The sequence below is a fragment of the Haemorhous mexicanus genome, chromosome 3, assembly GCF_027477595.1.
Source record: "Haemorhous mexicanus isolate bHaeMex1 chromosome 3, bHaeMex1.pri, whole genome shotgun sequence".
In the NCBI taxonomy this organism is placed as follows: domain Eukaryota; kingdom Metazoa; phylum Chordata; class Aves; order Passeriformes; family Fringillidae; genus Haemorhous; species Haemorhous mexicanus.
Window position 1 is genome coordinate 48,349,612 of NC_082343.1, and position 19,586 is coordinate 48,369,197.

The following is a 19,586-nucleotide window of genomic DNA, read 5'->3' on the forward strand; positions in this document are numbered from 1 at the left end:
GAAAGTATCATTAGGAAGGAAGTGTTGTTCAGACTGACTTGTTAGCTGATTATCAAGTAAATTTAATAAGTAAGGGCTCGTACTTTCTTAAAAATGCTGGAGAATAACAATGAAACAGCTTTGACACAGCAAAAGTAAATGGCTACCTCATTTTACTGTAACACAGGATAGATAGCGAAGTGATGACTATCTAAAGAGCTGCAGCATTTATCCAGACAAGTATCTCACACTTTAAAAGGGAGCATCATTTAAAGATCACATGGTCAAGTGCTCTTAAACTCATGTTGCATTATCAGTTATTTACTGTGTTCTCTATAACTTACCAACATTCTGCAGTCCTCCTCCATTTTTAACTCATTTGAGAGAAATGCACACAAAAAAAATTTACAATGCTCAAACAACATCGTGTTGCAGCTGTATAGATGCAGTTGACTTTTTGTCTCCTAGTATGTCCAAACCTCCTTAAGACTATAACTGATATGTCAAAGACACTTTTGAGTGCCCACTGATAGTAGGGCACTATCAGCAAAAGTTCACTAGAGAAAATGAGTAAAAGTTACCTATTCTTCTTATTTTATGTCTGAAATTCTTACAATCATCTTACATTTTCACAATTATGTTAAATTAAGCCTAAAGAATAAAAAAAAAAGGCAAATAATTGCCATTTTGTTGTGAATGGAATTTTCCCCTAACATTTCATATTTTCTACTTATTCAAAAAAGAGGACAGTAATGGGCTAAATGCCTCAAATTTGCAACAGCTGTGAGTCACTAAACCTCCAAGAGAACCTGACAGGTTCCATTAGAACTGAGACCAAATGCACATGGAATAACAACTTCATATGTGGCATTATATTCCCCCTCTCTGGGATGCAATTGTCTCAACTAGCCCCCTATTTAACTATTAATTCTTAGTGACATGCCCTGTTTATAATATGTCAGGAAAAAAAGAATCCATCAGTTACAAAATTATATCTGTAAGAAAAGAAAAGATAATTCCAAGCAGGTCACATGCTCAGCCACTAGCTGGGTCTATTTCAAGAGCCAGTTTTTCTGAATTGAGATCCAATTCTGTTTGTCACAAAACCTAATCATGATTCAGGAGCATGACTTAACTCACAGGAAAAAGCAAAGTTATTTGAACTGCTCTAGCCTTAATAATAGTAGTTGTTATTATTATTACTACTTATTTTCACTAACAAAATAATTCTAAAACCAATGGAACCCTACAAAGAACAACATGTCCTGCCTGGGTGGACTCCAAGACATATGGCACTAAAACAGGACTTCAACAGATGGAACTTAAGAACCTGCCTTTGTAAAAATTATTTGCAATTTGAGGAATCTCTCTTGACAACACTCAAAGCATGATTTTCAAGAAAAAGTAGGAAGATTTTTAGCGCTTTATGAAAATTGGCAGTTTCTCAGTCACCTCAGAATGATCATAGTCAATATTTTGGAAATTACAATCAAAAGGCTATTTTCCATTTTGACATAACTTAATCCAAGCCCTCTTTTTGCCACCATGACGTAGCAGTGCGCTACAGCTTTCTTATGAGAATGTGTCTGTGGTTTTGTGACATATTGGAAGATTCAGTTTGTATATCTTTTTCAGTTATACTTTCTACAGAAAAATATTTTTAAGCCAAATAATTGCTATTAGAAGCCCATATAGATCAAATTATATTTTAGAGAAGATATTAACATGTTCTACAAATATGCAAGGATTATTTATTTCTTCATTAGTTCTGGTAATAAACTAACATGCAGTATCTCAATCTCATTTAATTTCTTGTTTAAGATAAATTATTTTCCTGGCAGTGTGCTACATTCTGGACAGTAGCCCAGTTATGGATGATTAAAGATGAATGGTTAGGATGAATTTTTAAATTAAAATAAAATTCTAGAGTGCTTCCAATGACTTGTTAAAATAGGTTAATGGCAAAGAAAGTGATTTGCATTGTTAGTAACTTTGATCAAAGAAGATTACAGAGAGAGTTTGCTTTTTGCTGGTCTTGAGAGACTTCTAATGCCTGCCACAGTCAATCATTTTAGAGGGCACAGTTTTAAGCTCGTTCAAGACAGTCCATGAAATTGGTAGCACTCCACAGCACTATAATGCATGATAAGTATGAAATGCATTTGCATATCTGTAATAACATAAATTCTATGTACTGTATTGTCCAGGAAGTAACAATTACTGTGAAAATCTGAAGAACATGCAAACCTACTTTAGATTTATTTTGGTTCCTTAAATATTTTGATTAAATATTTTGATTTTTTTCTGTATTCCTCTGATCACCATTGTTTACAAGGGATATGCTAATTTCTGGGATTTGGATGATGCTAACCTAATAAGTACAGTATTGAAAAGGTGCCCTAAAAGTTTATTTTCCTGCAAATGCTCTAGCATTATCCCGTTCTGGTGACACACAGCCACTTTTGGTAGCTCCAGTACAATGCTCTGGCCCTGCTGCACAGGGAAGCTGTGGGTCTGTTTAATACAGGATTGCACTTCTGGCTCATGATATGGAAGGAGCAATGTGACAGCAGGATTGGGGGATTGCTTTCCCTTCCTTCTCCCCTCTGCAACCAAGGAGCTTACCTCAGCAACTGAAACATATTCAAATCTCAAAAGCTCTCAAATGAGTACAATAACTGTTCAACAAAAGCACCTCCCTGCATGATAAAGACACTGATTCCAAATTTAATTCTGTATTCCTGGCGTGCAAACCTGGACACGTTATACAAGATTTCTATTTACTGACTAAGGTTTATAATTCATTGACCAATCCACTGATCAGGTGTGACAGGAAAGTTAGTATCTCCTGCTTTAGACTAAAGGATAGTAATATAAACTTTCTCAGCCTGATCCTAAATTCAGACATGTTAAGCATATAATTATTTCTTTAAACCACCCCAGAAATACGATACACATTACAGCTGAACAACTCAATGTCTCTTAAACCATAGTTAATTGCTTACAGATCTTTAACATATTAGGGGACTTTAATGAAGTAGTAAATGGTAAATCAATCATTTTTCCTTCAGTGAGTAATTTCCTCTTATGGAGTGGCTAAGAACACACACGTGGTAACAATCCCTCCTCCTCGAGAGCTTTCAGTAACTGTTTACTGGACATCTTCAATATCAGTAAAAAACTGAACATTTTTCTACTCTTATAGGATGAGGAAACTGTCACATTTTCAAACTGTACCTTGGAGACATGCAGCTCTGCTGAGAGTTTTGGCTTTAAATTATTTTATTTGGCAATGTATTTGAAATAAAAGTGAGTCTGCTTTAAAAAGAAAGGAAGAATTTATTGGAACCATCCATCTCCAAAGTCTTTGGCTCCCAAGGGCAGAGAATCCAAATTGCAAGTGAACACTCACCTACATTTCTGAAAAGCTGTAAAAAGAGATATTCATGGTCTGAAGTTTTGAGAACATAACCTATCATGTACATGCTCAGTTACCTAAACAAGGGACCTGGTCTTTAGATGAGCTCAGTACTTACAGTTTGGATTAGAATGAACAGGAGGCAGCTCATAGATACACTTTCTTTAAAAATTAGGTCACTATTTGATGTACAGAAGAACCTAACTTTGTAATAATTTTTAATAATATTTTTCCTAATATATTGCTACCTATTATCCTCAGATTTTGCTGTCTAAGCACACATCAGTAATTACAATATATACTTTACTGATAAACTCCCAAGACACAGGCAAATAAAAAATAAACTGTATTTTGTAATCAAGTTCATATTGGAACTATATTAGTTTTCATAATCAGTAATTTTCCACATGGTGTATATTGGAATTAAGAGTTTTAAACTAGGCAAATCTTTGGTTCTCAACCTGATAATAAGCATTGCACAACCATCAATAAAGTCTCCTCTGCTTCACTGAGACTCTCTCATTGTAAATAATTACACTTTCTAGAGCAAACAGAGAATATAAATAGTAAGGTCGGTTTTGATGAGTCTTGAATTTTAGGGCTTGGGTTTTTTTCTTTTTTCCTCAGATCCACTCCAAATTATGACTTTGAGAAGCTTCTGATCAGCTTTGAAAAAGGTAGCAACACATTCATTTCAATATCAGTAGCTCTTGCACAGGAATTACATGACATATAATTGTGTTTTAAACAGTGGGATGGTGAAACAAGACAGATTGCTATGACTCATTCATTAACAAAACGCATAATTTCCAAAAGAAATAGGAAATATTTCTAAACTGACCATAGTCTGTGTTTTCCGGCTCCCAACAATTTGATGGCCAAAAATAGGGTGTCTATAGGCAAAAAAAAAAGAAGTAGGAAACTCAAGTTAGACAATGCAAGCATTATACAGTCCTTGAATTGTTACTGGTTTTCAGAATCATTTTATATTTTTGGTAGATCTATTAAACTGTTAACTTGACATTTTTAAAATAGGCATCAAAACAGAAAATTACATTTGTACACCTGTTTATCACACCAGTGTCAGAATGACATTAAAAAAGAAAAAAGAAAAAGTGGCAGTTTTGTTCTCAAAGTTAAAGGAACAAAACCCACAAGGCTAGATAATGGGTTTGTCCTTTACATTTTCCCTAGAAATACATCTCTCACATGTCCTGGGGAAGCAGGTTTAGAGGTTTAAAGACAGAAGATGCTTTGAAGTTCATTCGGTTCTTGATTTTTGAGAGTTTTCATTCACAGATTAATATTCATTTGTCTTTCCTAGGTGTGATTTGTTTCAAAGTGCCTCTAAAAACATCCTGTTTTCACAAAGACATCAACACCTCCTTTTTAATAATTGTTTGCTGGTTGTGATTTAAAATGTGGGGGTTTTTTAAGGGAAAGACAATAAAATACCAAAAACTACTTCAACACTATACTTATTAAGACTGTGGTACATGTATTTTTAAAAGAATTCACTTCAAACAAATGGAGAATATAAGACTGTATAGACATTTTTCATACAAATTACTTCATTTTTTAAATAACAACTTTTGGTTAAAATGGATTTTATTGTAGCATTTTTATAGAGCACATTATCCCCATACAGGCCATTCACTTGAGTCAGACTCAATGATCCCTGTGGGTCCCCTCAAATTCAGAATATTCTGTGACTGAGTGACTGATCTGTACATAAACACATACACACAGCTACAGAGAATTACATCATATTTGAGCAGTTGAATGCAACTCATTAAATGTGTGAAGTGGTTTGAGTGGTATTTCAAAACACAGGTGGTTCTTCAGGAAAACCTTCTGCTTTACTCTCTATTTCTTACTGTTTTTTTCTCAAAAATCTCCCAGCTGCAAAAAATGGAAACTTCTTTGCTGCCCACTTCCCTTCAAAACTGTTTTAATGTTAATCTGGAAACCAGCAGGGCTGAAGGGTGACACATTCACACCAATTGTCAAATTATATATATATGGTGAAAAATCTCTTGGTTTTGTAACATTGACACATCAAATTTATTAGATGCAATTGCTTATTAGCAGCAATTTAGAACTCGCTATTTCTCAAGCAACAGCAAGGAGCTAAAGGATAAAAAAAAGAACTATCACAAGCTAACTTCAAAGGCTAAGATGAGTTTCTTGCAAGCCATTTGGTATATTTTAAGGGACCAACAATAAGTAATTCTCCAATCAACCATTCCTTCACAGTGCCACTGAAATCAAAGTGACCAGTAGAAGCACATATAAGCACAAATAGAAAAAAGATGAACTCCTAAAGAATTAATTGCAGTGCTCAGCACATTTTGGAGAGGCAACTATAAAATTTATTAGAGTGATTCACATAAAGTAAAAAGTCACCATCATTGAAATATACAGTTTACAAACTCAGGAAGTGAGAACAGTCCTTCCTTAGAGCACAAAATGTGTATATCCAAAGAGGCCCAAGAAGAAAAGCACAGCTACATCATTTCTCTGCTAAAAGGAAGGCAAACCTCTGTTTACAGGTTCAAGCTGAGCTTTTGAAAAAAGTGTGTAGTGAAGGTTACTAAATACATAGCAGCCATATCTGCTCAAGCAGCTCTCCAGCTGAAACTCTTCCACTTGTGGGCATACTTGCTGCAAAGTCCACATTAAAGCCCCTCATGCATACTTAGGATTTCTCATGACAAATTGCATATACTCCGATCCCAGCTGAAATTAACAACAAATTCCACCTTTTGACTTAGGGAAAAATCACAGACTTTGCTTTCAGCATTCATTTCACAATAGGCTACGAACAAATACTGTATATTCACAACTATGTTAGTGATGAGGAGGACTCTGTTGTTTCATACATAAATGAAAAGATATGTGTGGCCAGAGTACTTTTTTCAGTATTCAGTTTAAATAACACATTAAAATTTTACTGAAACTTGCACTTTGAGGGGTGAAGCAGTGTGGGCACTAAACACAATATGGGAAAGGGGACATGATCTTCAGTGTTGTGAAATGTTGTCACTTTAGCTCGCTAGGAGGCAGAGATGACCAAGGCTTTTTTGAAGGATAAAAAGGTGCAACCTAAATGTGGAGAAGGGATTGAGGAAAAAGCAGAAAATAATGCACTGGTTACTAAAGATGAGTGTAAGCCTCTCTGTGCCAGGGAGATAAAAGCAGAAAAGTTAAAACAGAACATGAGTTTTAATTAGCAAAGCATATGATAAGCCATATTAAAAGGTTTCAAAGATGTGTGATAGGGCAAGCAAAAAAGAAACCCCAGTAAAAGGCAGACATTACAAGATGAGAAAGGGATTCAAATAACAGCTAGTACAGATAAGTACAGAAGATCATTAAAAGCCTTCCTTGTTTGAGTCTCCAGAAGGAGGGAGATGGTGGGCAGGCAAAGGTCTTTCACAGAGGCATGAGTTCTCTTGCTGAGGCTCTGAGCTGGGCAGGCAGCAGCTGTCTCTGAACTGCAAGCCCTGACCCTGCCTGCCTGCTGCTGGGATGCGTTTAATGGGACTTGCTGAGAAGCACAGCTCATCGGCTCCGGCACTGCAGCGTGGCCAGAGCTGGCCTCCAGCCAGCTGCTTCCCAGAGGGAACAGAGTTCAATTCTGCCTGCAATCAGCTCTGCAAACATGCCCAAAATTAATTTGGACGTGGAGATAAGGCTACAGGGCAAAGCACAGGGAAAAAAAAAATTCAGGGAGGGAAATGTTTTTATGAGGTCAGACAGTTCAGGTTAGAAGGCTGATGAAATTCAGCAAAGAAAGCTTAAGGATTTCTTGTGTTTTCACGTGGGTAAACTGTGTTTATTTCCAAAAAAGAAAAAAAAAAAAAAAAACCTCACCAAGCTAAAGAATGACTCCTGGTTCCCCAGGACTCTGATTTATATGCATGTGTAAATATTCTGATGAAATGCTTCCTCTGGTATTTCTCTTTCTCCCCTATCTCCAGTACTTTGGAACAATTACTATCTAACTGGTGAGAGTTATCAAAAGTACTGAATTATCTGCATGATGTTTAAAGGGGTGCAATTACCTGAAGGGTAATTTATACATGGAAAAAATATTAATTCAAGTAACCTTTGAAACATGGACAGTTATTTTTTTAAAAAATTGCATGAAACAGAGGAGCTTCAGAAGATTACAGCAAAGGGAAGATTTGTATTTCCAGGAAAGGCAAAAAGCCTAAATTTTCTCTTTTATAATGTTTCTCTTTAACAATGTCTACTCTTTAGATTGAACAGTTGTAATACACTATATGTTTCCAATCTTTGAAAGCTAAAGATTGCTTATATTTGGATTCTTCAAAAGCACATTAGGTCACCCACAGTGTAAAACCCCTACTAGTGGAGAAATAAACATTAGATGCTCTGTGTTTTGATCAAGGCAAAGTCCTAAGTAACTTTGTTACCAGCAAGTAAAGACTTATGGTATCACCCTAGGATATGCGCTCAAACACAGCTACAGCTCCTGATTAAGTTGTATTCAAAGAGTAGATATCTAATTTACATTTTCAGAGCAGGAAATAGCATTGATGTGTGCAGAGATAAGGAAAACTCTCCTAAAAACAGGCAAAAAATAGGATAAGGTACAGATAAAGATTTAAACAGAAAGAAAGTCCAGAACATCAAGAAAAAAAAGTCTTTGAAAATTCTGGACACTGAAAATAAAGCCTGATATAAAAATCAGTTTCTGCTTAATGGACTTTTGCAATGCTGCAATTGTATGGACAAAAAGCACCAACAATAAACATGCATGTAGTTAAAATGACTGATGTTTTTCCAAAGGAATATTCCACATTTTCTTGTCTAATTGCTGGTTTTAACAGTCATAAAATTCTGGTTTTAATCTGAAGTGTACCTTGTTCCTTATTACAGACATCAAAGAGTTTAATCACATAACACGTGACCATAATGCTAGTGCTGACTTCACATTTCCATTTCTGTTTCAAAAGTCTCCACACAATTTCATGCTCCAGATATTTAACAATCTCTGAGAAGAATTTGCTAGAGAGGTTATCCATGAAGACTACGGGAAAAAGATTTGCCTTGTTCAACACAGAAGGATTAGGAAATAAAAAGAGTCTGATAAGAAGATCCCTGGTCTAATGGAATGAGGTCAGGAGTGAGAATAGGAGGCATGTGCAAAGGAAAAAGCTGCCTGTTCTCATCTGATCTATTAAAAATATCCCACAGCAATGCAGGGAGGCTCTGCTCACATAAATTACCTTCCAAATTGCTGGACTTTGCAAACAAAGCTTGGTTCAACTATTTGTTACAAATCACATATCCAAATACACTGTAAAATAATTATAGCATCCTTTGCAATGTCGAATATTCCTACAGAATGAATATTACACAATGTGTGTGCCTGGTTTCATGATCTAGAAGCTCATAAGTGAAGATTTCACCCAGGAGAGCTATGGATGTGGTATAACATGTACATTTATTAACATGTACATTACATAACACCACCATTTTCAAAGAGAAGATAATGAAATCCTGATGTGGTTTGGTTATCTTGCGTGAGTGTAGAAAACTTGAAGGAATTATCATCCTTAAGAATTTTACTTTTCATCAGAAGGAAATATGAAGCAGTTCATCATGAAGAAGTATTAAAGAGGGAACGTTTGTCATTTTGCCATGACATCCCACTTGCAGCTGAAGGAAGGTGGGTGGTGGAGTGGCTATGGGAAAGTCAAGTACTGTTTATCAGCCCAGGCAGAAATAATGCTGCCAGTTTTTATCAGTATGCTTTTGAGGCACTTTGTTTGATTGTAGGTGTAACTTGAATCAGCAGCCAGAACAAGTCAGGAGCAAGAGAAATAAGGATTACCTAGCACTGCAGATATGATTGCAGATACATTTAAGCCTCCAGAACAAAACAATTACAAGGACCTTCATGCCCAGAAAACTAGGTTTGCACACACAAACACATACTGGTTCTCTTGAGCTATACTCTAATATCATTAAGTAAACCTAACCACATAAATCTATAATCCTCCTGTAATAAAGTCATATGAAACAAAATCCTGTAATATAGCACATATTCCACAATAAACAAACCAGCAGCAGTGGCTGCTATGCATTGTAAGGAATCTAGTGATAAATTAAATAGATCTGCTTTGGCTTTACCTCAAATTTAATCAATAACAATATCTGAGCTAATGAAACAGTCACTTGTAAAAATCAGTGTTAGCCATCAGCTTTTATAAAACATGATTAATTTCTATGCATTAAATGGCATAACTGAGGAGGGCAATCACTAAGCATCTTTCAGCTACCCCTTGTTGACAATAAGAAAAGAGTTGTTGTCTCTGAAGCTGCTCCGTTCCACTTCACAAAATTTTTTAAAATCCAATTACTTGGATGGGGGAGGAGTACTCAAATCACTTTTAAACCTTTGCATATTACTGCTATTCTTCTCTCAGGCACCAGGGAGTCTTTATAAACAGCAGAAATGAAGCCTCTGCTGAAAAGTAGCTGTGCACAATCTCAAATGGTTTGCATGGTGGATGGCAGATTTCACTGGCATTCTGTTTTACATTGGTCACACTTCACAAAAAGGATTTCTTGGTAAAGTAAAAGGGTAAGATTGCTAGTCTAGCACTGTCAAGCCCATACAGGAAGCAAACAGTGCTCCATGGTTAGCTCACTATAATTAAAAGAGAGGTTGAGGAATTTGGAAACAAGATTTTGCCTGTATGACTCCTCTTTTCTAACCGAAAAGAGGATGAGCATGGAAAGCAGTATGGGGCAAAGTGTGTCTGAGTAAGGAGTTAAAAAAATAAAAGTGGCACTGGTGGGGCAGTCAAAAAGATATGGATTTAAAATCTTTTTCCCTTAGAAACCTTAACAGAACCTGTATATACCAAACCTGACCTGAAAAGACAAGGAATTAGTTATCACACCTGCAATTGCAAAAAACAAATCTGCCAAATGCTGCATAATATAACTTGTTTCTTTTTCATTTCTAAAATCTGGCTTCAAATAAAATCTTTCCCTCAAGGCACAGTAGACGATCCAGAAAGGCTCTGGAGAGTGGCTGAAGAGCTGTGATGTTCAGCCACAAACTCAGAATTCCGAATGGCCAGAGGCTGGTCCAGAATGAGCCAAGAAGAAGCTAGCTCAGTAAGGCTGGCTCAAAGAGATGTGTAAAGCAATGCAATTCTACCTGAGACATGAGGTGCCCACAACACTTCACACTCTAAACTATTTGGAAACAAAGATATTTCAAGATCCTTAGAGTGATTACTATATAATTTAATCCCCAATTTAGGCATGGGAAAACAAGGCCAGAGCAGTTAAATGCATTCATCAAGAAAGTGCTCCCAGTGGCAGAACAGGAGAAAATATCCAAGTCCACATCCTTGTCTTTCCAAGGTCCATGAATTTTGCTGCTATCTTCACAATTACTTTCACAAGAAACTGTTCCTCTTTTCATTCTTTTCCTTAGATATTTGTGTCTTTCATCTTAAAAGGTACAAAACAACAGCAAAACCTAACCCTCATCTCACAAAATTAATTAATGTTAAATCATGAATTAATCTCATTTAAAAATGGGAGTGTGACTATCACTAGTCTCAGGTATCCCAGGGGTTTGTTTACAGCCAGAAGATACTGGGAAATGTTACTTTTCACAATTAACATCAGGAGACACTATGCATTCAGGGCTTGTGGAGGAAATTAGAATATTTTTCTGTGGGATGATATTACAGAAGCTTACCAGCTGAGAAGGCAAGCCAGGCATTCCTCACCAAGATGGACATGTTATCATTTGTGTGGACACAAATGGAACATCTCCATGAGTAATCCCTAGCCCAGGGAATATGTTTTCCAAGATGCAGCTTGCTTTTCTTATCTTGGCCCCTCATATTTATCTTCTCTCAGGCAGAGGAAAATGGTGAGCCCCTTTTTTTGGTCAACAGTTTAAATTACCAGGAAAAGGCAATGCAGCTGTTTCTGCTTTTCCTTATTGAGTCTAATAAAAACATCCTCTCTTAATAAGGCAATTAATATTTATATTTCTCTCCTTTGAATTAAATTGATATCACAAAAATGAACCTAATTAACACCTGAGTAGGTCACTAAATGATCCGTAATTTTTTTTTGTTTCATATTATTTAAAAAAGCATATGTAACTGTACTCTTGCCTCCTGATGGCAAGAGTAATAACTGGAAAAGAATAATTTTTGCCTATAAAAGGGAATTTGTCCAAGTGAAGCTCAATCTCCACTGCTTTTAGCTATTTCTATACAACAGAAGGTGGTTTAAAACAAGCCAGAGATAATTTTACTGTCAGGAGGGAATGTGTCACCCTTTTGAGAACAAAACATCAAGCACATGGAGAACATTACTATAGCTAGTCTGGTTTTTGTAGGTTAGGTCTTTGTATTGCAAAGATTTCTCTGCAGGTGTGGCTTCTTAACTTTTCAGTGCTGGCAGGTGCATGGCTTTTTTATCAAAATGTCCAGAAATTTGTGAATCCTGTCCAGTTCTAAGAGGGTACTATGTGCAGAGAACCTGAATGTCTATTCTAGTGCAAAATTCACACATTTGCAGTCAAACTTTCCTCCCCGTTGAATATGTTCCCTTCATCTTCTAATTTAGCAGTTCAGTAACAGATTTTATACCAGCCTTATTTTGGTGGGGAATGTGGAGATGTAAGCACACAAATTTTGCTGTTATAACTCCGGTTAACAATATGTCACCACTGTCAATTTTTTCTCATCCTATACATTAACAGCTAAAGTTGCATTGTCACAACAGCAAAGTCACGTTGTTGGCATAGGAATGGCAATGCAAAAGGCACCACAGAAAAGCAAACAAGCCAAACACTGCAGATACAGACTGAGCAACACTTGATTAAAGTGTCTTATTTCATATGCATTTGTCAAATAGGTGCCAAATTCTTAACTTCTATAAATACACTGAGAAGATTATACAGTCTAGCCCTCGCTGAAGCTTTGTGCCCAAACGTAGGCTGTGGACCTCTCTGAGGAAAGCTCACAGCAGGGCAGCTGCAGGACTCCCAGTGGTCCACGGTGCAGCTAATGCTAGTCTGTACTTTCCTTCAGTCAGACCATCATGCCAGCAGTGGTGCTTGTTTCTTGTGCTAGAGGTGGAGGCAGCTGTGCAGAATTCAATGACTAGCCCTCCTGCAGGTAGGTACTACTCTCCACAAAATTAAGCTGATATATATTTTGTCCTTCTGGACACTGCTTATTCAGACACCAAGCCAAGAACTGGAGCCTCAACCACTCCATGATTCCTTTCCACTCACCTTATATGCACATCAGCAAGCCCCTTCAACCATGTGCCATCTCTCTCCTTTATACTGAGCACTGAGGGGATTAAAGCCTCACGAGCTTAAAAAGCCCCCTTTCCTTCAAACAGTCTCTCCAAAATCAAAGGTAACTGTGGATCTAGGGGAGGAGGCTTGGAATGCTTACTCTTAGTATTACCCATGCACAAATCTAACTTTCTGTTCTGCTGAAGAACAACTTTTTTGCAGTCTGACTCACAAGATCTAAATATGAAAACAAGATAATATTGATTGCATGTATGCAATAATGCTCTTCATTGCCTGACTGTGCTGTGCATATTTAATTATATTCATGCTAATATTTTGATTTACACAAATATTACAAGTCTTTCTCTTCCCTTACGTGGGAAAAATATTGAGCCAAATAATGGGTGAAAGTATTCTAGAGAGATTAATAAAATACAATATTTGAAACTATGACTGGTCTCCAATCACCAGTTTTCTGCATTTGAAAGATCACAATTTCACCACTATTTTGTTCTTGATGGCTTTTTACTTAAACTTTAAGACAAAGTTTAGACCTATATATCTCGAAGACAATAGATTTTGTTCTACCAGATGTTATTTTACTGAGTATTTAATACAGATAGAAGTAACAGAGAAGAATTAGCAAACTCAATTTCATAGTGATAAGCATTATATCATTTCAGAGCAATAAATACTTAAACAAGAGCATGGAGCAGCAGTTGGTGATACTCACCAGGAATACCACCTAACAGAAAGAGCAATACCACCTAACACAGAACACAGCCACCATTGTCAAAAGTGGCACGTGACAAGCAAAGTGAATCCTTTCCATTGAATCCATAATCTGGCACTTTGCAGTCATATTTGTTTCAAGTCATTAGCAATATTGTTCTGCAAAATTCTAGCCCACTAGTCATTATTAGAAAAACACTTCTGCTTCCAGGGTCTTAGTTTGAAATTTAATATCATGAGATACAGCTATGTGGGTTTCTGAATAATATATGTGGAAGTGTAGGTATAGACATATGTACATATTTATGCTTCCAGCTTGTTCTGAACCATCTGCCTGTTTGTTGTATGCAATGGGACTGACAGATCAATTTAAAAATGTCTCTGCACTTGCTAGAAGAATACACACTACTCCAATACTACTGAATTACCAGTAAGGAAATTCTCACAAAAGAAGAAAAATAAACATTACCTCCATTATTTATCAGATTTCTGGTATAGACTTGATATTTAAAATATCTCCCCATTCTAAATTCAGACTATACTAGGAATAAGGGGCAACAACATAATATAGTTTACTATATTTCAAAAATAGTACATTAATTTATTTCATGAGAGACAATTCCACACTCAGCATTATCACACTTTTATTCCAGATATCAAAATATTCATTATCAGCCTAACACTTTTCTGAAAATTTAGAAATAAAATTTGCCATGAACTTTTCTGTAAGGTCTTTGAGCCTCCATTTGTGAAAGTCAAGAACATACTGAAAATACTTACCTGGAATCGATAAAAGGTGCCATCATCCTTCAGTGTTAGAACATGGTCTGAGATTGGGAAGAAATAGCCATGTGCTGCCATCAGAGTTCCCAAATGCAGAGCTTCAACTGTTTCAAGAAAAAAAAGAAAGATAAACTAAAGAGTTAAATAACATCTTTTTAGCAATTTAGGTTTGTTGTTAAGACTCACCTGATATCCTGCAGATAACCACTTTGTTCTCAAAGTCCTACCATCATAAAAGAGCTGTCTTTTTCTGTGTAATATAATGATGCAACCAAAGAAACACTGCACTTTCCTTAACAAATAGCTTTTACATGTCCCACTTGTAGCTGCAGTTCCACTACTTATATCGACGTTAAAAGGTAGCCTTAATGTTCACTCACTTGTTCTGAAGCTGAAAACAGCTGTCACCTTTACCTTGATGGTGGTGCCTGCTTTTCTTCTTCACAACAGTTCCTGATTACATGTTAAAATAGTTGATTCCAATTACATGATATCTTTCTCAGTAGCTTTATCAGAGCTACTGTAAAGAATAGAGATTTCCTCAAAAATTTCTTACTGGAAAAACAGCAAAGGAACAGGTTCTTAGAACAGATGAGGTAGGAAAATACTTTGAAGGTACTTGTGAAGGTCATCTTATCCAACTTCCTCAATCAAGCAGATTAAGCTACTACCCGTGGACCTTGTCCAAGTGTTTTTTTAATAACTCAAAGGTGTGAGACAACACAACCCCTCTGGATAATGCCCAGATTTATATTCATCCTCTAAGAAGTGCTCATTTGTTCCTATTGCCTATAATTTGGTTTTCAGTAATGGCTAGCACAGATTTGTCCTGACTCTTAAAAACCCCACTGCAGCACTCGACCAGCAGTCAAGCATCATCACACAGAAAGAAATTAGAGTCCTGACATCTGTGTTCTTGCTGATAAACACAGAAAGAGACATTCTGACTTATGTTTTACCCATTATTATTTTCAGTGTGAGAAGGCTTATTTATTTACCCACACTTCATTAGCATCCCAAAAAATTCCCTCCTTCACCCTTTGCTCACCTGAAGAGATTGACTCTCATAGGAGACACAGGAGAAGCAGTGGGACAAGTTTAGGCCAGCCCAAAGCCAGCAAACATGTGAAAGGAACAAGAAAGGGGATCTGGACAGCATTAACTGAGAGCACACAACCCTACAGTGTTTATTTGATACCAAATATTTATTTTCATCCCTGTGTTTAGCAAACTGATTCTTGTCCATCCAGCCAGAATCATTAGCTAAAATACAAGACACCCTCTCTGGCTATGAGCTCTCCAGCCTGATGTAAAACTCCACAAAGCTGTTTAGACTTTTCCCAGATACAAGCCTACAAGAAATCTCTCTAACAGAATGAAGGGAATTGCTTTGTTCCTTGTGCCTGTGATGTCTGTAAATTCCCGTCTGAACTTTGTCCTAAATAGAAAAAGTTTATATATTGCTGTTATTCATTCATTTCAAGCTGCTGAATGCTAATATCCCTTGAATCAGAAATTTTGAATCAATGCTTTCTGTATTGTGTCAGCCACTGAGAATTTTTTTTTTTACTGTTTCAGTTCATCTGCCTTTCAATTTTATTAAGCTTTTCTTTGTTCTTCGCCTTGCAACTTATTGCCAACTCAAAAAATTTTCTATTTTTGCACGTATTATGTACCTTGGTAGAATGAGAGAAAAACAAAGAAGAAATGTGCTAACTTTTCTAGAGAAAATCTTTCTCAGACAAGGGTGACAGGGCTTGCCAGGGAGCTCTGACACAGATGAGTGCATTCTCTTTTGATTTAGCCTACACTAAATAGGCTCCAGGTTTTTTTCATGTGCTTCCTGGATTCTGAATCACAGTATTTTTCAAGATCACAAGAAGCTCTATTATTTCCTTTTGCACAGCAATTTTTAGAGCATATCTGGACTACTATGTCCAGTTATGATTAACATGTCCATTGCAGTACAAAAAAGACATAACAAACTTTGAGTGAGTCAAGTGGGAGTCCACCAACATCATTAGGGCTGAAGAATGCACCCTATAAGGAGAGGCTGAAGGAGCTGGGCTTGGTCAGACTGGAAAAAAAGGAAGGTGTCAAAATTTTGGAGGTGTCTAGCAGTACCTTTCCAATACCTGAAAGGAGATTTTAAAATGAGTGAGCCAAGATCCTTATGGATTTGCAGGGCAATAAAGTAAAAAAATGAAGAAATAAATAAAAGAGAAAATGCTAATAAACCAAACCAGGCATAGTTCTGACTTTCAGCCAAGCAGCAGGAGCAGCTGCCCAGACACACTGTGTAAGCTGTATCCTTGGAGGGTTTCAACACCTGAACAGATAAAGTTCAGGGCAACATGTTTGACTTTACAGTTTGCACTCATTTGAGCAAGGAGTTGGACTAGAGTCCTCCTGAGGTCCCTCTCAGCTTGAATTATATTACAGCTCTGTGACTCTAGATGGGTCAAGCTGAAGTGGAATACAGAAGATAAAAAAGGGATGAAGACAATTGGAGAAGAAACCATTGAAAGCTCCTGCCAGAACAGCCTATACTCCAGGCAAGGCTGGATGCAGTAGCAGTAAGGGTCTGGGGTCGGCTGTCTGTCTCTGCCCCCACACACACTCAGGATGGTTCTTGCACGCTGGGCTTCAAAGGATGAGATTGGACGCTAGGTTTTTTCGGTCTTCAGAATTGTTTATTATCTCTTATCTATAAAGTCTTTTCTCTGCCCGAAGGATCTGACCAGCACAGCAGCCAAAGGCACTCTGCCCACCCCCAAGGCGGCCGCATCTTTTATAACAAAAACTACGTATATCATATTTACCTTTTGTCTCCAATACTTATCATCTTCGTCACTAAGTACACCTTCACCCCAGACCAATCTACAAGTGCCAACACCACCCCAGAAGATGGAAGACAGGAAGAAGAAGGAAAAGCTTGGTGGCACACTCTGTTTCTTCCATCTTGTCTCTACAACCCCCCTGTACCGAAACTCTAAAATTTGTTATTCACCCTATAATGATATCTTCCCTTCACCATTTACACCCGAGTGATTCTCACAGGTTCCATTTCCTCATACATCGGTGGCACATCTCTAGATGGATCAAAATCAAGCCACCAAGTGCTTTTGGCAACATTCCAGGACTCCCGAGCCCCCCAAGGGTTCTCTCGGTAGCTCTGGACATCAGGAGTGATGTGCTGAGCTCCCACATAAGGGCTTGTATTTCTCTCCCTGACTGAGTCAGTATATATAAGCAAGTAGAGTCACAATAGCTCTCCATGAAAAAATAGAGTTACCTGCCCTTCCTTGGAAGTCAATTACAGTTATTTAAGGTCTGAATTAGTCCCAAGAGCAGCCTATATTTCTTCTCCAGTTACGTATGGGGAGTAAGGTGATTCTCCTCTTACCTCAGGCAATCTCATTCAGCTGGAATCCACACTAATTCAATGTTAAGGTATATCTTTGTCCTTTCAGCTACTAAGCCTTAATAAGGACATATAAACGTCTCCTTTTTTTTTCCTTAACTAATACACAATTAATTTTCATTTTTTATGTTGTCAACCCATAAGTTTCTTTCAGAATTACATGAATATAAATGCATAAATATTCCCTTTTAGTATCCACCTAACATCCACTGTAGCTCACACTTTGAGTGTTACAAAATTATACCCGGTGAGTAATATCCACAAGTTTGCATTCCTGTCTCACACCAGGCTGGCAGAGGACTAATACTGATACTCTCTGTGCAGCAGCAGTGGAACTACAGCACAGAAAGAAAACTCAGCTCTCAGGAAGTTTCTAATCTCCAAGCAAGAGGTTGTCCAGAGTATTACAGAGGCAACACTTTGCTAAAATTTCAATTTGCTAAAATCAGACTGAGAAAATAACTACTGTAAGAAGCCAATGAAGTACAACAGTAGTATTTAGGAAATAAACCCACGAGCTTGAAAAGGAAAATGAAGCCAGCTGCAGAAGAATCTGACATGCCTAAATGCCCAGAATTCAAATACAGACAGATTCTATATCTTCATGCCTGCATATTAAGTTAGAGGATTTTCATTTAAGAAGCACATTTCATCTGGAAAAATGGCAAATGTAGGTTGGGAACATCAAAAACATCTGTGAAGTGCATTAGATAAGAAGAAAAAAGAGGTCTGAAAGAAATGTTTTTAGACATAGTGGTTGCCAGGTAGAAAGAGTAATGTTTATATGTATTCAGAATACAAACTCAAAAAATTGGAGGAACAGAATAAAAGAAAAAAATACTGGGTTTTTAGATGGCAAGTGTACACAGATGCACCCAGAAATGTGATATCGGCACAACTAGTATTTCACAGTCCTCAGTCGCTCGGTATAAAAAACACAGAATGGAAATAAAATCCCCAGTCACACCCAGATAGCCTCGCTGAGGAGGCACAATTCAAATGGCAGTCAGCTGCTGTACAAGGAGTACAAACTGCAGCCAAAGATGTCACGTAAAAAACCTGAGGAAGACAAAGCTCCTGAAGGTGTAACTGGTAAAATGGAGTAGACTTTGGCTTCCTCAGCTCGACACCTTCTTTTGAAGATATCAACTATCTGATTTAAGGTTTCAGATACTTCCTAGTAATTATACAGTGGAAAAGTGGAGCGGCACATTCAAAAAACAAATTTACCCAAACCACTGTTTTAATTTTTATAGGTATAAATAGGAAAGTGTTGGGAGCAACAATAGCTAATGGAAGAAGAATTCCTCAGGTGAAAGACAGAAGCCCACTGCAATTCAACAGGATACAAATATTTTATATAAAATCAAAATAGCACTTTGGGTGTAGGTTTGATTCCTAATGTATATTTTATTGCTGGGCTAAAAGCACAGAAAAAGCTAAAAATTCTATGGTTCACTCTGCTGTTGAACTTTATTTAGTTGAGTGGGTGAAGTGGGCAACTGATGTACATAGATTGATTAGAAATCATTTCTGTGAGACATAATATTGCCCAGCCATCTGCTGTGCCATTACAAGACAGTGATCTTGACAGATTAAATGTCAGTCACTTTTAATATACTTTTTATACTAGAGTCAGATATTTTCAATGCTTTGGGACAATGTACCCTGACAAAATCTAAGGAATGAAAAACATACTCTAGTGGTTGAGTTTTGCCTTTATTTTTTTTTTAAACATAGTGCAGTTTTCTCCTTACTGTAATAATTATTGCATGGATTGCTGACAGTTTGTTCATCTTAAATTGCAGGGTAAGGTATTGGTGGAACAAGTTGTTTCTTACGATATGCCCACATGAAGGAATTAAAAAGGAAGAATATTCCAAAGAAAAACAAGGAACAATGATGTTTCTCTGGTTTGAAACCCCTTA

At 37.0% G+C, this 19,586-nt stretch overlaps 1 protein-coding gene across 9 annotated transcripts in view; it reads right to left on the minus strand.

The window, feature by feature from the left end:
• Positions 1-19,586, minus strand: part of RGS7 (regulator of G protein signaling 7) — a 257,489-nt gene that overhangs the window by 66,471 nt on the left and 171,432 nt on the right. For all 9 annotated transcript variants that reach the window (XM_059841690.1, XM_059841686.1, XM_059841685.1 and 6 more), the window contains 2 exons: positions 14,232-14,338; positions 4,239-4,290 (listed from right to left, as the gene is read on the minus strand). In XM_059841690.1, coding sequence (XP_059697673.1) covers positions 4,239-4,290; positions 14,232-14,338 — 159 coding nt within the window. The remainder of the gene's footprint in view (positions 1-4,238; positions 4,291-14,231; positions 14,339-19,586) is intronic.